Source organism: Hirundo rustica, unplaced genomic scaffold, assembly GCF_015227805.2.
Source record: "Hirundo rustica isolate bHirRus1 unplaced genomic scaffold, bHirRus1.pri.v3 unplaced_BUSCO_381971at7742, whole genome shotgun sequence".
NCBI lineage: Eukaryota > Metazoa > Chordata > Aves > Passeriformes > Hirundinidae > Hirundo > Hirundo rustica.
Genome location: NW_026690733.1, coordinates 74,763 through 90,412, shown reverse-complemented (window position 1 = coordinate 90,412; position 15,650 = coordinate 74,763). Strand labels below are relative to the sequence as shown.

The following is a 15,650-nucleotide window of genomic DNA, read 5'->3' as shown; positions in this document are numbered from 1 at the left end:
CTAAATCCAACCCCAAAAGGGGAATCCCTTGGATTTAAAATCCCTGAAATCTGATCCCAAAAGGGGAATCCCTTGGAATAAAGATCCTCTAAATGTGACTCCAAAATGGGAATCCCCTGGATTTAAAATCCCCTAAATCCAACCCCAAAAGGGGAATCTCTTGGATTAAAAATCCCTGAAATCTGAGCCCAAAATTGGAATCCCTTGGATTAAAAATCCCCTAAATCCAACCCCAAAATGGGAATCCCCTGGATTTAAAATCCCTGAAATCTGAGCCCAAAAGGGGAATCCCTTGGATGAAAAATCCTCGAAATGTGACCCCAAAAGGGGAATCCCTTGGATTAAAGATCCCCTAAATCCGACCCCAAAAGGGGAATCCCTTGGATTAAAAATCCCTGAAATCTGAGCCCAAAAGGGGAATCCCTTGGATTAAAAAGCCTCTAAATGTGACCCCAAAAGGGGAATCCCTTGGATTAAAAATCCCTGAAACCTGAGCCCAAAAAGTGGAATCTCTGATTAAAACCCCCTAAATCCAGGGATTTCAACTCCCAGCCTCACCCCTGCTCCTCCAGCCCCTGCAAATTTCATTTTTCCCACGTTTTTCCGCGCCGGGCTCCCCCGGGAAGCGTCAAACCCCCCCAAATCCCAAAGGAAAATCCCGTTCCTGGGCGCGGCACGCACGGCCGGAGGAGCGGAGCTGCTTTATTCCGGAGGGTCCAGGTGACAAAATCCCTCCCCGAGGCCGAGGAAGGACGGAATTCCCGTGGGATGGGAGCGGCCCGGGCGGTGTCACCTGTCCCCCCACCCCCGTGGGGCTCGGCCTCAATGGAGCTCCTTGTCCCCACCCCGATCCCGATCCCACTCGTGGGGGACACAAATCCCGCATTGTCCCGGCCTTGGGGACGCGTGGGGACAGCGCCGGCGGTGGGTGGGGAGGGAGGGAGGGAGGGAGGGAGAGGCAGCTCTGCTCATCCCCGGGAGTTTTCAGGAAAAGCGTCACCTTCCCCAGAAGGGGATTTGGGGATTCCCGGGATTTGGGGGATTTGGGGGTTTGGGCTCACAGGGCGGCCAGGGCGGCCGAGGAGAGCAGGGTCAGGGCCAGCACCAGCAGCCCGGACTGGGTCACCTGCGGCAGCCGCAGCCCCTTGCCCAGGTCCCAGGCCTGCGGAGACACCCGGGGACACGGGGGATCCTTTATCCCAGCTCCCGGGATCCCTTTATCCCAGCTCCCGGGATCCCTTTATCCCAGCTCCCAGGATCCCTTTATCCCAGCTCCCGGGATCCCTTTATCCCAGCTCCCAGGATCCCTTTATCCCAGCTCCCGGGATCCCTTTATCCCAGCTCCCTGCTGCTCCCGGGATCCCTTTATCCCAGCTCCCGGGATCCCTTTATCCCAGCTCCCTGCTGCTCCCGGGATCCCTTTATCCCAGCTCCCAGGATCCCTTTATCCCAGCTCCCTGCTGCTCCCGGTATCCCTTTATCCCAGCTCCCGGGATCCTTTATCCCAGCTCCCGGGATCCCTTTATCCCAGCTCCCGGGATCCCTTTATCCCAGCTCCCGGGATCCCTTTATCCCACCTTCCTGCTGCTCCTGGGATCCCTTTATCCCAGCTCCCAGGATCCCTTTATCCCAGCTCCAGGGATCCCTTTATCCCAGCTCCCAGGGATCCCTTTATCCCAGCTCCTGGGATCCCTTTATCCCAGCTCCCCCTCCATTCCCATCCCAGCTCCCCGCTCCTTTCCTCATTTTCCCTTCCCCACTCCGCGCTCCCTTTTATCCCAGTTCCTCCTTTCCCATCCCTGCTCCTCCCACTCCATTCCCTCTCCCACTCCCTTCCCCGCTCCCTTTTCCCTTCCCATCCCCACTTCCCGCTCCCTTTTATCCCAGTTCCCCCTTTCCTATCCCTGCTCCTCCCACTCCATTCCTCTCTCCCCGCTCCCTTTTCCCTTCCCATCCCCACTTCCCGCTCCCTTTTATCCCAGTTCCCAGTCCCTTCCCATTCCCCCATTCCAGCCCTTCTCCCCTCATTCCATCCCCGCTCCACTCTCCCCATTCCCATTATCCCATTCCCATCCCCATTATCCCATCTCCATCTCCATCCCCACTCTCCCACTCCCATTATCCCATTCCCATTACCCCATTGCCATTGCCATCCCCATTAACCCTTTCTACTCCCCCCATTCCCACTCCCATTCCCCTTATCCCATTATCCCACTCTCCCATCCCCATTCCCATTAACCCACTCCCATCCCCATCCCCACTCTCATTCCCATTAACCCTTTCCATCCCCATTCCCCTTATCCCATTATTCCACTCTCCCATCCCCATCCCCATTAACCCTTTCCACTCCCATTCCCATTAACCCATTCCCATTAACCCACTCCCCATTCCCATCCCCAGCCCCATTAACTATTTCCACTCTCATTCCCACTCCCATTCCCATTATCCCACTCTCCCATCCCCATTAACCCTTTCCACTCCCATTCCCATTAACCCATTCCCACTAACCCCACTCCCATTCCCATCCCCATTAACCCTTTCCCCTCCCATTCCCATTAACCCATTCCCATTAACCCATTCCCATTATCCCACTCTCCCATCCCCATCCCCATTAACCCTTTCCCCTCCCGTTCCCATTAACCCATTCCCATTAACCCCACTCCCATCCCCATCCCCATTAACCCTTTCCACTCCCATCCCCATTAACCCATTCCCATTATTAACCCCATTCCCATTCCCATCCCCATTCCCATTAACTACTTCCACTCTCATTCCCACTCCCATCCCCATCCCCATTAACCTTTTCCACTCCCATTCCCATTAACCCATTCCCATTAACCCCACTCCCATTCCCATCCCCATTAACCCTTTCCCCTCCCGTTCCCCACCTCCCCAGTCCCCTGCCGTCCCCGGGAGCGGCCCCAGGGACGTTCCCGGGGCGCAATTCCCGGATTTCCCGGCGCGGGGCCTCACCAGGTGCCGGACGCCGTTCCAGGTGTGGTAGGAGAGCGGAAGGACCAGCAGGAACTTGGCCGAGAGGATCAGGGCGGGGCCCAGGCTGAGGGCGCGCACCTGCGCCAGGTAATGCGGGAAGTGCTCCGGGAGCAGGAGAGCGGCCAGGGAGAACAGGGACACGCCTGGGAAAACAGGGAATGACAGGGAATCACACCTGGGAATGCAGGGAATGGCAGGGAATGATGGGTGGGAATGCAGGGAATGACAGGGAATCACACCTGGGAATGGCAGGGAATGGCAGGGAATCACACCTGGGAGAACAGGGACACGCCTGGGAAAACAGGGAATGACAGGGAATGATGGGTGGGAATGCAGGGAATGGCAGGGAATCACACCTGGGAATGGCAGGGAATGGCAGGGAATCACACCTGGGAATGCAGGGACATGCCTGGGAAAACAGGGAATGACAGGGAACGACACCAGGGAATACAGGGAATGGCAGGGAATCACACCTGGGAAAACAGGGAATGACAGCTGGGAAAACAGGAATCACACCTGGGAAAACAGGGAATGACAGCTGGGAAAACAGGAATCACACCTGGGAAAACAGGGAATGACAGCTGGGAAAACAGGGAATGAACCTGGGAAAACAGGGAATGACAGGGAATGATGGCTGGGAGAACAGGGAATGACAGGGAATCACACCTGGGAAAACAGGGAATGACACCAGGGAGAACAGGGAATGACAGGAAATGACAGGGAATCACACCAGGGAGAACAGGGACACGCCTGGGAAAACAGGGAATGACGGTTGGGAATACAGGGAATGACAGATGGAACAGGGAAAACGGATACAATCACACCAGGGAAAACAGGGAATCACACCAGGGAGAACAGGGAATGACAGCTGGGAAAACAGGGATACACCTGGAACGGGATGGGAAACAGGGAATCGCACCAGGGAAAATAGGGAATCACACCAGGGAGACCAGGGAATGACAGCTGGGAAAACAGGGATGGAAAACAGGGAATGATGGCTGGGAACGCAGGGATACACCTGGAATGGGATGGAAAATAGGGAATCACACCAGGGAATGGGGATGGATCACACCAGGGAAAACAGGGAATCACACCAGGGAGAACAGGGAATGACAGCTGGGAAAACAGGGATACACCTGGAACGGGATGGGAAACAGGGAATCGCACCAGGGAAAATAGGGAATCACAGCTGGGAAAACAGGGAATCACACCAGGGAGAACAGGGAATGACAGCTGGGAAAACAGGGATACACCTGGAATGGGATGGGAAACAGGGAATCGCACCAGGGAAAATAGGGAATCACACCGGGAATGGGGATGGATCACACCAGGGAAAACAGGGAATGACAGCTGGGAAAACAGGGATGGAAAACAGGAATGATGGCTGGGAATGCAGGGATACACCTGGAATGGGATGGAAAATAGGGAATCACACCAGGGAAAATAGGGAATGACACCAGGGAAAACAGGGAATCACACCGGGAATGGGGATGGATCACATCAGGGAAAACAGGGACACACCTGGAGCGTGGATCCCGGGATTTTGGAATGCGGATCCCGGGATTCCGGAATGCCCAATCCCAGGATGGATCCCCCCACGTGACACAGCTTTGACCCCCCCCCCAGGTGCTCCAGGCCCTTCCCGGAATTCCTGGAAAACCCTGGATCCCCCCCAGGATTCTGGAATTCCCACAAAATCCCCCCAGGAATTCCCAGGATTTTTGGGGATCCCCCCCCCCCCAAGCCTGGATCCCAAATTTTCCCTCAGGATTCCTGGGATCCCCCCCGGGCTCCAAGCTGGGATTGTGGGGCCGGAGCCATTCCCAGGAATCCAAAAACTCCAGCGGGAGATGGGGAAAAATGGGGAAAAATGGGGAAAAAAAAATGGGGGAAAAGAGGGGAAAAAATGGGGAAAAAATGGGAATGAGGAAAAATGGGAACGGGGAAAAACGGGAATTGGGAAATGGGGACGCGGAAATGGGAATGGGAGGGAAAAATGGGATGAAAAAATAAGGATTGGGAAAATCTCAAGGATGGAGAAATGGAGATGGGGAGAAAAAGGGGAATGAAAAAACGGGGATAAAAAAAACAGGGATAAAAAATGGGAATTGGGGAATTCTGGGGGGAGGCAGAGCAGAGGTTTCCCAGCTGGGAATGGGAGAATCCCTGGATGTGGCAATCCCGGGGTGTCCCCAAATGTCCCCAGTGTCCCCAATGTCCTCAAGTGTCCCCAGGTGTCCCCAATATCCCCAGGTGTCCCCAATATCCCCAGGTGTCCCCAATGTCCTCAGGTGTCCCCAAATATCCCCAGGTGTCCCCAAATGTCCCCAGTGCCCCCAATGTCCTCAGGTGTCCCCAAATGTCCCCAAATGTCCCCAGGTGTCCCCAGTGCCACCCACCGAGGCTGAGGGCGACGCCGGTGCCGCGGTGGGTGATGGACATGGCCATGGGCAGAGACCACCTGCAACGGGAACGGGAATGGGAACGGTGATCCCAAATCCCATGGGAACAGTGATCCCAAATCCCATGGGAATGGGTGATCCCAAATCCCATGGAATGGTGATCCCAAATCCCATGGGAATGGGTGATCCCAAATCCCATGGGAATGGTGATCCCAAATCCCACGGGAACGGTGATCCTAAATCCCATGGGAACAGTGATCCCAAATCCCATGGGAATGGTGACCCCAAATCCCATGGGAATGGTGATCCCAAATCCCATGGGAATGGTGATCCCAAATCCCATGGGAACGGTGACCCCAAATCCCATGGGAATGGTGACCCCAAATCCCATGGGAATGGTGATCCCAAATCCCATGGGAATGGTGATCCCAAATCCCATGGGAATGGTGATCCCAAATCCCATGGGAATGGGGATGGGTGATCCCAAATCCCACGGGAACGGTGACCCCAAATCCCATGGGAATGGGGATGGGTGATCCCAAATCCCATGGGAATGGTGATCCCAAATCCCATGGGAATGGTGATCCCAAATCCCACGGGAACGGTGATCCCAAATCCCATGGGAATGGGTGATCCCAAATCCCATGGGAATGGTGATCCCAAATCCCATGGGAATGGTGATCCCAAATCCCACGGGAACAGGACGGGGAGGATTTGGGGGGGTCCTGGGGTGAATTTGGGGGTCCCAGGGTGAAGTTTGGGATGATTTGGGCAGTTTTGGGGTGACTTTGAGCTGATTTTGGGGGTGATCTGTTGATTTTGGGGTGATTTGAGCTGATTTTGGGGTGATTTCAAGGTGATTTCAGGGCAGTCCGTGCAGTTTCGAGGTGATTTCGGGGTGATTTGAGCTGATTTGGGGGGGATTTCAAGGTGATTTTGGGGTGATTTTGGGGCAGTCAGTGCAGTTTCAGGGTGATTTTGAGCTGATTTCGGGACGGTCTGTGCAGTTTCGAGGTGATTTTGGGGTGCTTTGAGCTGATTTTGGGGTGATTTCGGGGCAGTCCATGCAGTTTTGAGGTGATTTTGGGGTGACTTTGGGGTGATTTGAGCTGATTTTGAGGTGATTTTGGGGTGATTTTGGGGCAGTCAGCGCAGTTTCAGGGTGATTTCGAGGTGATTTTGGGGTGATTTGAGCTGATTTTGGGGTGATTTTGGGGTGATTTCAGGGTGATTTTGGGGCAGCCAGCGCAGTTTCAGGGTGATTTTGAGCTGATTTCGGGGCGGTCTGTGCAGTTTCGAGGTGATTTTGGGGTGATTTGAGCTGATTTTGGGGTGATTTTGGGGGTGATTTTGGGTCGGCTTGTGCAGTTTCGAGGTGACTTTGAGCTGATTTCGGGGCGGTCTGTGCAGTTTCGAGGTGATTTTGGGTTGGCCCGGGCAGTTTCACGGTGATTTCGGGGTGATTTCGCGGTGATTTCGGGGTGATTTTGGGGTGATTTTGGGGTGATTTCAGGGCGACCCGGGCAGTTTGGGGTCCCTCACTTGTAGATGCTGACGTGGGGGACAGCGGCCGCCCCGAGCGCGCGTTCCTGTCCCAGAAGCGCCGCATCTCCTCCTGCGCCGTCGTCCCCATCGGGATCACCCTGGGGCACCGCCAGGGCCTCAGCCCCGAACCCAGAACCCCCAAACGCACCCAAAATAACACCAGAACACCCAAACCCACCCCAAACACCCCAAAAAACAACAAAAACCACCCCAAACGCCACAAAAATAACAACAAAACCCCCAAATCCACCCCAAACACCCCAAAAAACAACAAAACCACCCAAAACGCCACAAAAGTAACACCAGAACCCCCAAACCCACCCCAAACACCCACAAAAACCAACAAAACCACCCAAAATCCCACAAAATAACAACAAAACACCCAAATCCACCCCAAAACCCGAAAAATAACCAAAAAAATTCACTTAAAAACCCCTGAATCCCCCCCAAAAATCAAAAAAAAACCCCTCCCAAACCCCCAAAATCCCTTCCCAGTTCATCCCAGTTCATTCCCAGTCCATCCCAGTTCCCTCCCAGTTCCATCCCAGTTCCCTCCCAGTCCCTCCCAGTCCATCCCAGTTCCATCCCAGTCCCATCCCAGTCCCATCCCAGTCCATCCCAGTCCCATCCCAGTCCATCCCAGTCCCATCCCAGTTCCTCCCAGTCCCTCCCAGTTTCCTCCCGGTCCATCCCAGTTCCCTCCCAGTCCCATCCAGTCCCATCCCAGTCCCTCCCAGTTCCTCCCAGTCTCTCCCAGTTCCTCCCAGTCACTCACTGGCGCAGGGCGGGGCCGGGGCCCAGCCGGGCCAGGAGGCAGCGCCGCCCCAAACCCCTGGAAAGAGGGAAAAATGGGAAAAAAAACATGAAAAATGGGAAAATAGGGAAAAAACCTGGGGAAAATAGGAAAAAAAGCCCAGGAAAAACAGGAAAAATGGGGGGGAAAAAAACCTTGAAAACTAGGGGGGGAAAAAAAACAGGAAAAATGGGGGGGGGGGGGCAAAGAAAAAGAAAAAAAACCCCAGGAAAATAGGGGGGGAAATAGGAAAAATGGGAAAAAACCCAGGGAAACGGGATTGGGAATGGCCCAAATTCCCCAGAATTCCCATGGGAATGTCCCAAATCCCTGGAATTCCAGAGGCAATGGCCCAAATTGCCCAGAATTCCTGTAGGAACATCCCAAATAGCCAAAGTTCCCACAGGAATGTCCCAAATCCCTAAAATTCCCGTAAGAATGTCCCAAATCCCCGGAATTCCAGCGGGAAAGGAGCAACCCTTGGGAATTCCCAGAGAAAATCCATCGGGATCGGGGCCGGAGCCGAGGGGATGCTCAAAAACGGACTGGGGGGATTGGGATGGGATTTGGGGATTGGGGATTTCGGGATTTGGGGATTTGGGGTGGGAAAAGGGATTTGGGATTGGAGAAGGGTTCTGAAGGCAGGGAGGGGACTTGGGAGTGACACGGGGGTGACACGAGGGTGACACGGGGGTGACGCTGGTCATGGGGGGTGACACGAGGGTGACACGGGGGTGACACCGGCCCCGCGGGTCCCCGAGCTTTGAGCGAGACCCGAGCAATCGCCTCAGCCCGGGCCGGGGGCACCGAGCGGCCCCGCCCCCCGGACCCTCCCGGCCCCGTGTTCCCTCAGTGTCGCCCCGGCCCCCGCGGACACCAGTGTCCCCTCAGTGTCCCCTCAGTGTCCCCTCAGTGTGCCCTCAGTGTCCCCCCGGTGTCCCCGGCCTGTCCCGGGCCCTCGGAGTCACCTCAGAGCCAACGCCGCCATCTTTGAGCCTTTGCGCCGGAAGTGGCGGTGACGCACTTCCGGTTCCGGCGCGCGCGGGGGAGGGCGGGACCGGCTGTGATCGATGGCGGGAATCGATCGGCGATCGGCGATATCGTCCTGGCGATCGATCGGCGATATCGTCGATCGGCGGTATCAGCCTGGCGATCGATCGGCGATATCGATCCCTGTTATTGATCCCTGGGATCAACCTCGTTATTAATCCCTGTGATCGATGCCTGGTATCGATCCCCGATATCAGCCCCCGGGATCGACGCTCGGTATAAACACCTGGTGTCGATCCCGGTATCGATCCCGTTATCAATGCCTGTTATCAATGCCCGTTATCAATCCCCGTTATCAATCCCCGTTATCACCCCCGAGCAAACCCCCTTTGCCGTTTTTCCCCCCCAAAACCGCCCCAAACCCCCCCCCAAAATTCCCTCAAATCCCTCGAAATATCCTCAAAACCTCAACCCCTCCTCCAGAACCCCCCAAAATCCCCCCGAATTCCCACAAAATCCTCCCAAATTCCCCCCGAAACCGCCCCCAAATCCCCCCACACACTCCGAAAAACCCTCAGCCCCCCACCCCAAACCCTCCCGCACCTCCCCAAATCCCCCCAAACCCCCACAAATCCCCCCCAAAAACCCAAATCCACCCAAATTCCCCCAAATCCGTCCCGCCCCTCCAAATAACCCCCACCGCCGGAGTTTTCCCCCCCAAATCCCTGAGTTTTCCCCCCAAATCTCTGAGTTTTCCCCCCAAATTCCGGGTTTTTCCCCTCTAAATCCAGGGTTTTCTCCCAGGTTCGGGGTTTTTCCGCCAGATTCCGAGTTTTTCCTCATCCAAATCCCGGGTTTTCCCCCAAATCTCCAGCCTTTTCCCCAAATCCCGGAGTTTTTTCCCCCCAAATTCCGGGGTTTTCCCCCTAAATCCAGCTGTCTTGCCCGCAAATTCCGGATTTTCCCCCTAAATCCTGAGTTCCCTCCCTATTCCGGTTTTTCCCCTGGAAATACCAGATTTTTTTCCCCCAAATCCCAGATTTTTTCCCCCAAAATCCCGTTTCCCCCCCCCCCCCCCAAATCCCACCTTCGCCAAACCCCGCAGCTTTTCCCCGAACCCTTCGGTTTTTCCCCCCAAAGCCTCATTCCCAACTCGGACTTTTCCCCCCCAAAAACCGCCCCCCAAAAAAACTCCAAATCCCCCCAAAACGACACCGCAGCGCCCCTAAAGTGACACCGAGGAGCGGCTCAGGACAGGAGAGGCGACACAAACCCCCCAAAAACCCCCCAAAAACCCAAATCCCCCCCAAAAACCCCAAAGCGACACCGCAGCGCCCCTAAAGTGACACCGAGGAGCGGCTCAGGACAGGAGAGGCGACACAAAACCCAAAATCCCCAAAAAACCCCAAATCCCCCCCCCAAAAACCCCAAAGCGACACCGCAGCTCCCCTAAAGTGACACTGAGGGGTGGCTCGGGACCGGAGAGGCGACACAAAAACCCCCCAAAAAACCCAAATCCCCCCCCAAAAAAACCCAGCTCCCCAAAGCGACACCGCAGCGCCCCTAAAGTGACACCGAGGGGCGGCTCAGGACAGGAGAGGCGACACAAAACCCAAAAAAACCCTCAAAAAAAACCCAAATCCCCCCCAAAAACCCCAAAGCGACACCGCAGCGCCCCTAAAGTGACACCGAGGAGCGGCTCAGGACAGGAGAGGCGACACAAAAACCCCCCAAAAACCCCAAATCCCCCCCCAAAAACCCCAAAGCGACACCGCAGCTCCCTAAAGCGACACCGAGGGGCGGCTCAGGACAGGAGAGGCGACACAAAATCCCCCAAAATCCCCAAAAAACCCCCAAAAAACAAAAAAAACCACCACCCCCCCAACCTCAAAACCCCCCCCCAAAACCCCAAAGCGACACCGCAGCGCCCCTAAAGTGACACCGAGGGGTGACTCAGGACAGAAGAGGCGACACAAATCACCCAAAATCCCCAAAAAACCCCCCAAAACCAAAAAAAACCACCACCCCCCCCAACCTCAAAACCCCCCCCCAAAACCCCAAAGCGACACCGCAGCGCCCCTAAAGTGACACCGAGGGGTGGCTCAGGACAGGAGAGGCGACACAAAAACCCCAAAAAACCCAAAAGAACCCCCCCCCAAAAAACCAAAAAACCCCAAACCCCCCGAGCCAGCAGCGTGTCCCCCCGCGTGTCCCCGCTGTCCCCTCGGGTCACATTCCTTGTCGCCCGCCCCCGCGGCTCCCGGGAATGCGGCGGGACAAAGGCCACCCTGTCCCGGGCCCTAAATGTCCCCTTTGAGCCCCCCCCGCGGCCCGCGCCCATTGGCCGAGCTTTGGGGTGCAGCTCCGGCCGCGCCGCCCTAAAACCCGCACCCCGGCGCTGTCCCCGTCCGTGTCACGGCCGCGATGTCCCCGAGGGCCACCCGCCACCTCCTGCTGCTGGCCGCGCTGGCGGCGGCGCTGGGTGAGCTCGGGGACAAAGGACGCGTCCCCAAACTGGGGACTTGGGGGCACACGGGGATTTGGGGGTGGCACCGAGTTGGGGACAGAGGAGGGGACACGAGGGGTTTGGGGGTGACACCGAGTTGGGGACAGATGGGTGGCAGGGGGGGGTTTGGGGGTGTCACCGAGTTGGGGACAGAGGGGTGGCAGGGGGGTTTGGGGGTGACACCGAGTTGGGGACAGAGGAGGGAACACGGGGGTTTGGGGGTGGCACTGATTTGGGGACAGCGGGGTGGCAGGGGGGGTCTCAGTCACTGTCACCTCCCTGGGGACAGGTGGGAGTGGCTGTCAGGAGGGTCCCGGAGGTGTCACCAACCTGGGGACAGGTTTGGGGGGCTGCCACACCCAGCCCTGCTGGTGTCACTGAGCTGTGGCACTGTGTCCCCTCCCTGGGGACAGACCGGGGGCTGCCACGCCCATCCCTGCTGGTGTCGCACAGGGTCCCATCACTGTCACCTCCCCGCGGCTGCTGGGTGCCAGCCCCGCCCGTGTCACCGGGCACTGGGACACTGTCCTGCGAGCCACCCCTGGGGACAGCCGTGTCCCCTCGCTGCCACCCCTGGGGACAGCGGTGCCACAACCCCGCTGTCCCCTCCCAGCCACCCTTGGGGACATTGGGGCAGTGTCACAACGCCACTGTCCCCTCCGAGCCACCCTTGGGGACAGCGGTGTCCCCTCCCAGCCACCCTTGGGGACCTTGGGGCAGTGCCACAACCCCGCTGTCCCCTCGCTGCCGCCCTTGGGGACATTGGGGCAGTGCCACAACCCCGCTGTCCCCTCGCTGCCACCCCTGGGGACATTGAGGCAGTGCCACAACCCCGCTGTCCCCTCGCTGCCGCCCCTGGGGACATTGGGGCGGTGCCACAACCCCGCTGTCCCCTCGCTGCCACCCCTGGGGACAGCGGCGTCCCCTCGCTGCCGCTGCCGCTGGTGGCGGTGCTGAGGGCTCCGTGTCGCCAGCAGTGTCGCCGGTGTCGCCGATCCACGTGTACACGCAGCGCGAGGTCTATGGCACCGTGGGCTCGCGGGTGACGCTGTCCTGCAGCTTCTGGTCCAGCGAGTGGATCTCGGAGGACATTTCCATCACCTGGCACTTCCAGGCCGAGGGCACCCCCGCGACAGCATCTCCGTGAGTGTCCCCGAGGTGTCCCCGATGTGTCCCCAGCCCCGGTGTCCCTTGGGTCCCAGCCCCCGGCAGTGTCCCCTCCCACCGCGGTGGCACTGAGGTGTGCCCGAGATGTCCCCAGAGCCCACCAGGTACCAGCGCCAGCCTCAGCAGTGTCCCCTCACACCGCGGTGGCGCTGAGGTGTCCCCACGGTGTCCCCACAGTGTCCCAGTGCCCTCCATCCGCACCAGGACAGTCCCCTCCCCGCGGGTGACACCGTGTCCCTCACACCGCCGTGGCACCGGGGTGTCCCCACAGTGTCCCCACATTGTCCCCGTGCCCATCCGCACCAGGACAGTCCCCTCCCCGCGGGTGACACCCTCACAGCCCGCCGCGCGTGCCACCCTGGGGACATCACAGCACCTCCAGGGCTGTCCCTTGTCCCTGTCCCCTGTCCCCTGTCCCCCGTGTCACCGCCCACCTCCTCGGCCGGCCGCCACCCCACCTGGCCGGGGGCCACCCCAGGGCGGCGGTGACCTCACTGTCGCTGTCGCTGTCACTGTCACTGTCACTGTCGCTGTCGCCGTCGCTGTCGCCGTCGCTGTCGCCGTGTCGCCGCGGGCAGATCTTCCACTTCGCCAAGGGCCAGCCCTACATCGACGACGTGGGGAGCTTCAAGGAGCGCATGGAGTGGGCGGGGAACCCGCGGCGCAGGGACGGCTCCATCGTCATCCACAGCCTGGAGCCCGGCGACAACGGCACCTTCACCTGCGACGTCAAGACCCGCCCGACCTCGTGGGCAAATCCTCGCAGGTCACGCTCTACGTGCTGGAGAGAGGTGAGCGCGGCTGGCACCGGGGCCACCGCGCGGATCCTCTCCTGGGGGCGGTGACACGGGGCTGGTGGCACCGAGGGTCACAGCAGAGACAGCGCTGGGGACGGTGACACAGGGCTGGTGGCACCTGGGGGCAACCGCACGGGCAGCGCTTGGGTGGTGACACAGGGCTGGTGGCACCCGAGGGCACAGCACAGACAGCGCTGGGGACGGTGCCACGGGGCTGGTGGCACTGAGGGGCACCGCACGGACAGCGCTGGGGTGGTGACACGGGGCTGGTGGCACCCGCGGGCACCGCATGGATCTTCTCCTGGTGGCGGTGATGCCGCTGTCCCCTCTCTCCGGGGAGGTGACACAGTGCCGCTGTCCCCCTCTCTGCCGGGGAGGTGACACGATGCCGCTGTCCCCTCTCTGCCGGGGCGGTGACACGATGTCGCTGTCCCCTCTCTGCCGGGAGGTGACACAGTGCCACTGTCCCCTCTCTGCCGGGGAGGTGACACAGTGCCACTGTCCTCTCTATACCAGAGGTGACACGATGTCGCTGTCCCCTCTCTGCCGGGAGGTGACACACGATGTCGCTGTCCCCTCTCTGCCGGGGCGGTGACACCATGTCGCTGTCCCCTCTCTGCCGGGGAGGTGACACAGTGACACTGTCCCCTCTCTGCCGGGGAGGTGACACCATGTCGCTGTCCCCTCTCTGCCGGGGCGGTGACACGATGCCGCTGTCCCCTCTCTGCCGGGGCGGTGACACGATGCCGCTGTCCCCTCTCTGCCGGGGCGGTGACACGATGTCGCTGTCCCCTCTCTGCCGGGGCGGTGACACGATGCCGCTGTCCCCTCTCTGCCGGGGAGGTGACACGATGTCGCTGTCCCCCCAGTGCCCACCCGCTACGGCGTCGTGCTGGGCTCCGTCATCGGCGGTGTCCTGCTGCTGGTGGCCGTTGCTGGTGGCCCTGGGCTACTCCGCCCGCTACTGCTGGCAGCGGCGCCAGGCCGGGCTGCAGCGGCGCCTCAGGTGAGCCGCGCCCCCTCCCCGACACCCCCCCGGTGCCGCTTCCACCCTCCCGAGACCCCCCCCCCCAAAAAAAAAAACCCACGACCCCGTCCAACCCCGCAGCGCCATGGAGAAGGGGAAGCTGCAGCGCTCGGCCAAGGAGGGCTCCAAGCGCGGCCGGCAGGTGAGCGCCCGCGGGGCCGGGGGGCTCGGCGGGCTGTCCCCAGGGTCCCCGATGTCGCCGGGGCGGGAGGTGAAGCCCCGCTGTCCCCGCAGGCCCCGGTGCTCTACGCCATGCTGGACCACGGCCGCGGCTCCAAGAAAGCCAAGGGCGGAGCGGGCGAGCCCCGCAAGGAGAAGAAATAGCGGTTAGAGGGCGGGGAGGGACCCCCGGGGGCGGGCGAGGGGGAGCCCCGGCCCCCCAAAATCATCATGACCATCGAGATGGAGCTGCGGGGGGAGCCCCGGGCCGCGCCCGCCGCCCGCTCCCCGAGCCGGGGCAGCCTCAAGAGCGCCCTGCTCAGCATCGTCAAACCCAACTCGGGGGGCTCCTGATTTACCCCAAACCCCCCCCAAAACGCGGCTCGGGACCCGGCGAGGAGCGGGGTGTGGTCCTCGCCTCGGGTCCCCCGGCCTCGGGGACAGCGCTGGGGACAACCCCGGGTGTCCCCCCTCCCACCCCGCGCCCTCCTCGGTCGCTCCCCGCCCAGCCCCGGAGGGGATTTCTCCTTCCCGACTCCAACCCGGCGGATTTGGGGTCGGTCCCCCCCCCGCCGCCTCTCCCGGGGATTGCGGGGTCCCCGTCACCGCCGCGCGTCCCCTCCCCGAGCTCGGGGGGGGTTTTTTTGGTTCGTTTTTGTTGGGTTGTTTTTCTCCGCCCCCTCCCAAATTTTGCTCCTTTTCTCGCCGTTTTCTCGTCTCTCCCCGCGACCGAGCCCGAATGACGTCGCAGGGTGACCCCCGCCCCGTCCCCTTTGTCCCCTCTTGTCCCCTCCATTAACCCCCGCGCCCCTTAAACGCCCGGGACCCCCCCCCAAAAAAAACCGGCCGGAGCCCCGAGGAGGGGGCGAGGCTGCGGCCGGGCTGGGGGAGCCGCCCGTGTCCCCCCGCCCCGGAGGCGTTTTTCTACGCCCTGTCCCTGTCCCTGTCCCCTCCGTGTCATTAATAAACTGCCAGCTCCGGGACCCCCGTGTCCCCTCCCTGTCGCTGTCGCTGTCCCCGCTCCGGGGGTCTCTGAGCACCCACGAACTCATCGCACGGGGACACCGCTGTCACCCTCGGGGGGCGGCGACACCGGTGGCACCCCAGAGTCCCCCCTCGGCCACCTCAGGGCCGCCCTCGCTAATTAAAACCGGCTGTAATTAACGCCGAGGCTCAGCGGGTGGGCGGGGGGTGGCCCTTGTTCCCCCCCCGGGGGTGGGTGGCTGTCACCCAGGAGCCCAGCCCGGCCCCGGGTGGGGGGTTCGGGGGG

At 60.1% G+C, this 15,650-nt stretch overlaps 2 protein-coding genes across 2 annotated transcripts; one reads left to right on the top strand and one right to left on the bottom strand.

Moving 5' to 3' along the window:
• Window positions 1–682: 682 nt before the first annotated feature.
• SDHC (succinate dehydrogenase complex subunit C) lies at window positions 683–8,767 on the bottom strand. The gene is given in 7 exon segments (XM_040054460.2): window positions 683–1,162; window positions 2,974–3,137; window positions 5,394–5,455; window positions 6,939–6,960; window positions 6,963–7,039; window positions 7,717–7,773; window positions 8,703–8,767. Coding segments are annotated over 7 exon segments (507 nt in total). The 5' UTR covers window positions 8,723–8,767; the 3' UTR covers window positions 683–1,057.
• A 2,381-nt stretch (window positions 8,768–11,148) lies between these two features.
• MPZ (myelin protein zero) lies at window positions 11,149–15,363 on the top strand. The gene is given in 9 exon segments (XM_040054461.2): window positions 11,149–11,206; window positions 12,205–12,356; window positions 12,359–12,373; window positions 12,976–13,129; window positions 13,132–13,188; window positions 14,064–14,125; window positions 14,127–14,200; window positions 14,303–14,363; window positions 14,456–15,363. Coding segments are annotated over 9 exon segments (912 nt in total). The 3' UTR covers window positions 14,735–15,363.
• Window positions 15,364–15,650: the final 287 nt, after the last annotated feature.